The following is a 2,500-nucleotide window of genomic DNA, read 5'->3' as shown; positions in this document are numbered from 1 at the left end:
CAGAATCAATGCTTCTTCTTTCTTCTAGTCTTCCTTCTTCTCGATCTTCATCTTCTTGTGCCTCCTCTTCCTCATCTTTCTCCTGAGACTCATCACTTTCACTTGCCAGTCTTTCACAGCTCCCATTTGTTGACACTCTGGTTTTCTTTGTTTTTGAGATGGGCCTTTGGGGGTTGCTGGGTGAAGGCTTGGCCCTCATCTCAATGCCTTCCATTTCTGACAACTTTCTCTTAGTCATTTTCTTCCTCTTGCTTGAAGCCTGCCTCTCGTTCCCTTTCACATTTCTCTCAGGAGTGGAAGGTAAACGTGGACTCTTATTTCTCAGCAAGTTTTGACTCTTTGTGTGAGGCTTCAGATTTTTGACTCCTGAGGAGACAGGCAGTTTTCTCAATGTTACTTGTGGTTCTTTAAGATGAATGGAATCTGTTGGAGTGCCATGAGATGTTAAGGCCTTCTTGGACTGCTTCTTTGCAGTTGACTCAACTTCTGTCTTGGCATCACCTGAAAAGCATCACAGTTTTACATGAGGAATAATTGCTATTTTTTAATTGCTACTATTAATGTTTTTTAACTGTAATACATTGTAAACTAAAATTCAAGACAAGATTAGTCTTTTACATCAAAGTGATACATAGCTAATATGCATATGATGATCAAATTGATAATCCAAAGAGTTTATTAAATATTCAACATACCACAAAGTATGTATTTATATGGATTCAAACCAAATTACATACAAAAAATATATATGTATAAATAAACAAATAAACAAAATAGGATTTGGAGAATCAAGCATTATCAAATTACAAATAGCTTTTAAATACTGATCAATTATATAATGCCTACAAGATGTTCTTACATAATATACATTACCTTTGTCATTTAAGTAACTTTTTAATTTTTCACTCAATTTTGGTGTTCTTCCACTTCTCCTTGGCTCTTGTGAATCTGGAATTAATAATTATATTACTTAGATGAGGTTAATAACCTCTGTATTAGAAGTGAGTGCTAGCAAAGGAGTAAGTATGATGTATGTAGGTATGCAAGGAATGGTGAAGGAATTTTACAATTTTGGAGACAGTAAACAGAACAGGAAGTACCTAAGTACAAGGTAAAGGAATGAGGAAGTGAGAATGTTGAATGCTGACAAAATAAGAGGTGTAACTGAAAAAGAGCAAGTTGAGATGGTACAGACATATGAAAAAGAGCAAAGATGAAATGGTAAAAGAGGTGATGGAAGAGGACAGGAGAAAAGAGAATGAGAGATAGAGGTAGATCACGAAAGACATAGGGGGAAGGTGTTCCAAAGACCACAAAGGCCAGGGGGCTGCAACCCGATGGTCCTCATGATATACCAATAAGGAGTTAATCCTCAAAAGGCCATGTCCAACCCCTCTTTGCAAGGAAAATAAATGCTGAATCATTTATTGCACCAATGAGGAAGGAGGGAAGGGTATGTGGCTAGGTGGATGGGACAGATGTGGATATAGGTGCGGATGCGGACAAAGATGTGGATGTTGGTGGGTGGGTAGGTGGGTAGGTAGGGTGTGGCTACAGGTGTGGAAGTGGGCATACATGTGTATGTGTGTGGGTGGACAGGTCCATAGGAGGAGTGTGGATATGGATGTTTGGATGTGGATGTGACTATGAGTATGATAATCATGATTATGATGTGCAAATCCGATCAGTATCATTATCAGCATGAGCCTGGTGTTAATGAGAATGTGGAGAGAGAGAGAGAGAGAGAGAGTGTGTGTGTGTGTGTGTGGTGTGTGTGTGTGTGTGTGTGTGTGTGTGTAGGTGTGTGTTTGGTGTGTGTGTCTGGTGTTTGTGTGTTTTTGGTGTGTGTGTTTTGGTGTGTGTGTTTTGGTGTGTGTGTTTTGGTGTGTGTGTTTTGGTCTGTGTGTTTGGTGTGTGTGTTTGGTGTGTGTGGTTTGGTGTGTTGTGTTTTGTGTGTGTGTGTTTTGTTGTGTGTGTGTGTGTGTTTTTTGTTTGTGTGTGTGTGTTTGGTGTGTGTGTGTGTTTTGGGTGTGTGGTGTGTGTGTTGTGTGTTGTGTGTGGTGTTGTGTGTGTGTGGTTTTGTGTGTTGTGTGTGTGTTTTGGTGTGTGTGTGCTGTGTGTGCGTGTGTGTGTGTGGGGGTTTTGGGGGGGGGGGGGGGGGGTGGGGTTTGTTTGGGGTTTGTTTTTTGTTGTGTTGTGTATGTTTGGTGCTGTTTTGGGGTTGTTTGGTGTGTGGGTTTGTTGGGTGTGTGGGTGTGGTGTGGTGGGTGTGGTGGCGGTTTTGTGTTGTGTTGGTGGTTGTGTTGGGTTTTTGTGTGGGTTGTTGGGGTGTGGTGTGTGTGTGGGGGGGGGTGGGTGGTGTGTGGGTGTGTGGTTTGTGTGTGTGGTTGTGGGGGTGTGTTGGGGGTTTTCTTTTTGGGGTTTTTTGGGGTTTTTTGGGGGGGGGGTTTCTAATGGGCTAAATCTCTTAGGGTTCTTTTTTTTATTGTGGCATTTCCTT

General features: G+C 41.6%; 1 protein-coding gene across 1 annotated transcript in view; it reads right to left on the bottom strand.

Annotated features, from left to right (window-relative positions):
- Positions 1-2,500, bottom strand: part of LOC119575455 (transcription initiation factor TFIID subunit 11-like) — an 11,678-nt gene that overhangs the window by 667 nt on the left and 8,511 nt on the right. The window contains exons 4-6 of the mRNA XM_037923088.1: positions 2,163-2,212; positions 874-956; positions 1-501 (exon numbers count right to left, since the gene is read on the bottom strand). The exon at positions 1-501 is cut by the window's left edge and continues 667 nt beyond it. Coding sequence (XP_037779016.1) covers positions 1-501; positions 874-956; positions 2,163-2,212 — 634 coding nt within the window. The remainder of the gene's footprint in view (positions 502-873; positions 957-2,162; positions 2,213-2,500) is intronic.

Source organism: Penaeus monodon, chromosome 7, assembly GCF_015228065.2.
Source record: "Penaeus monodon isolate SGIC_2016 chromosome 7, NSTDA_Pmon_1, whole genome shotgun sequence".
NCBI classification, from domain to species: domain Eukaryota; kingdom Metazoa; phylum Arthropoda; class Malacostraca; order Decapoda; family Penaeidae; genus Penaeus; species Penaeus monodon.
The sequence above is the reverse complement of the archived record's forward strand: the minus strand, read 5'-3'. Positions and strand labels throughout refer to the sequence as shown.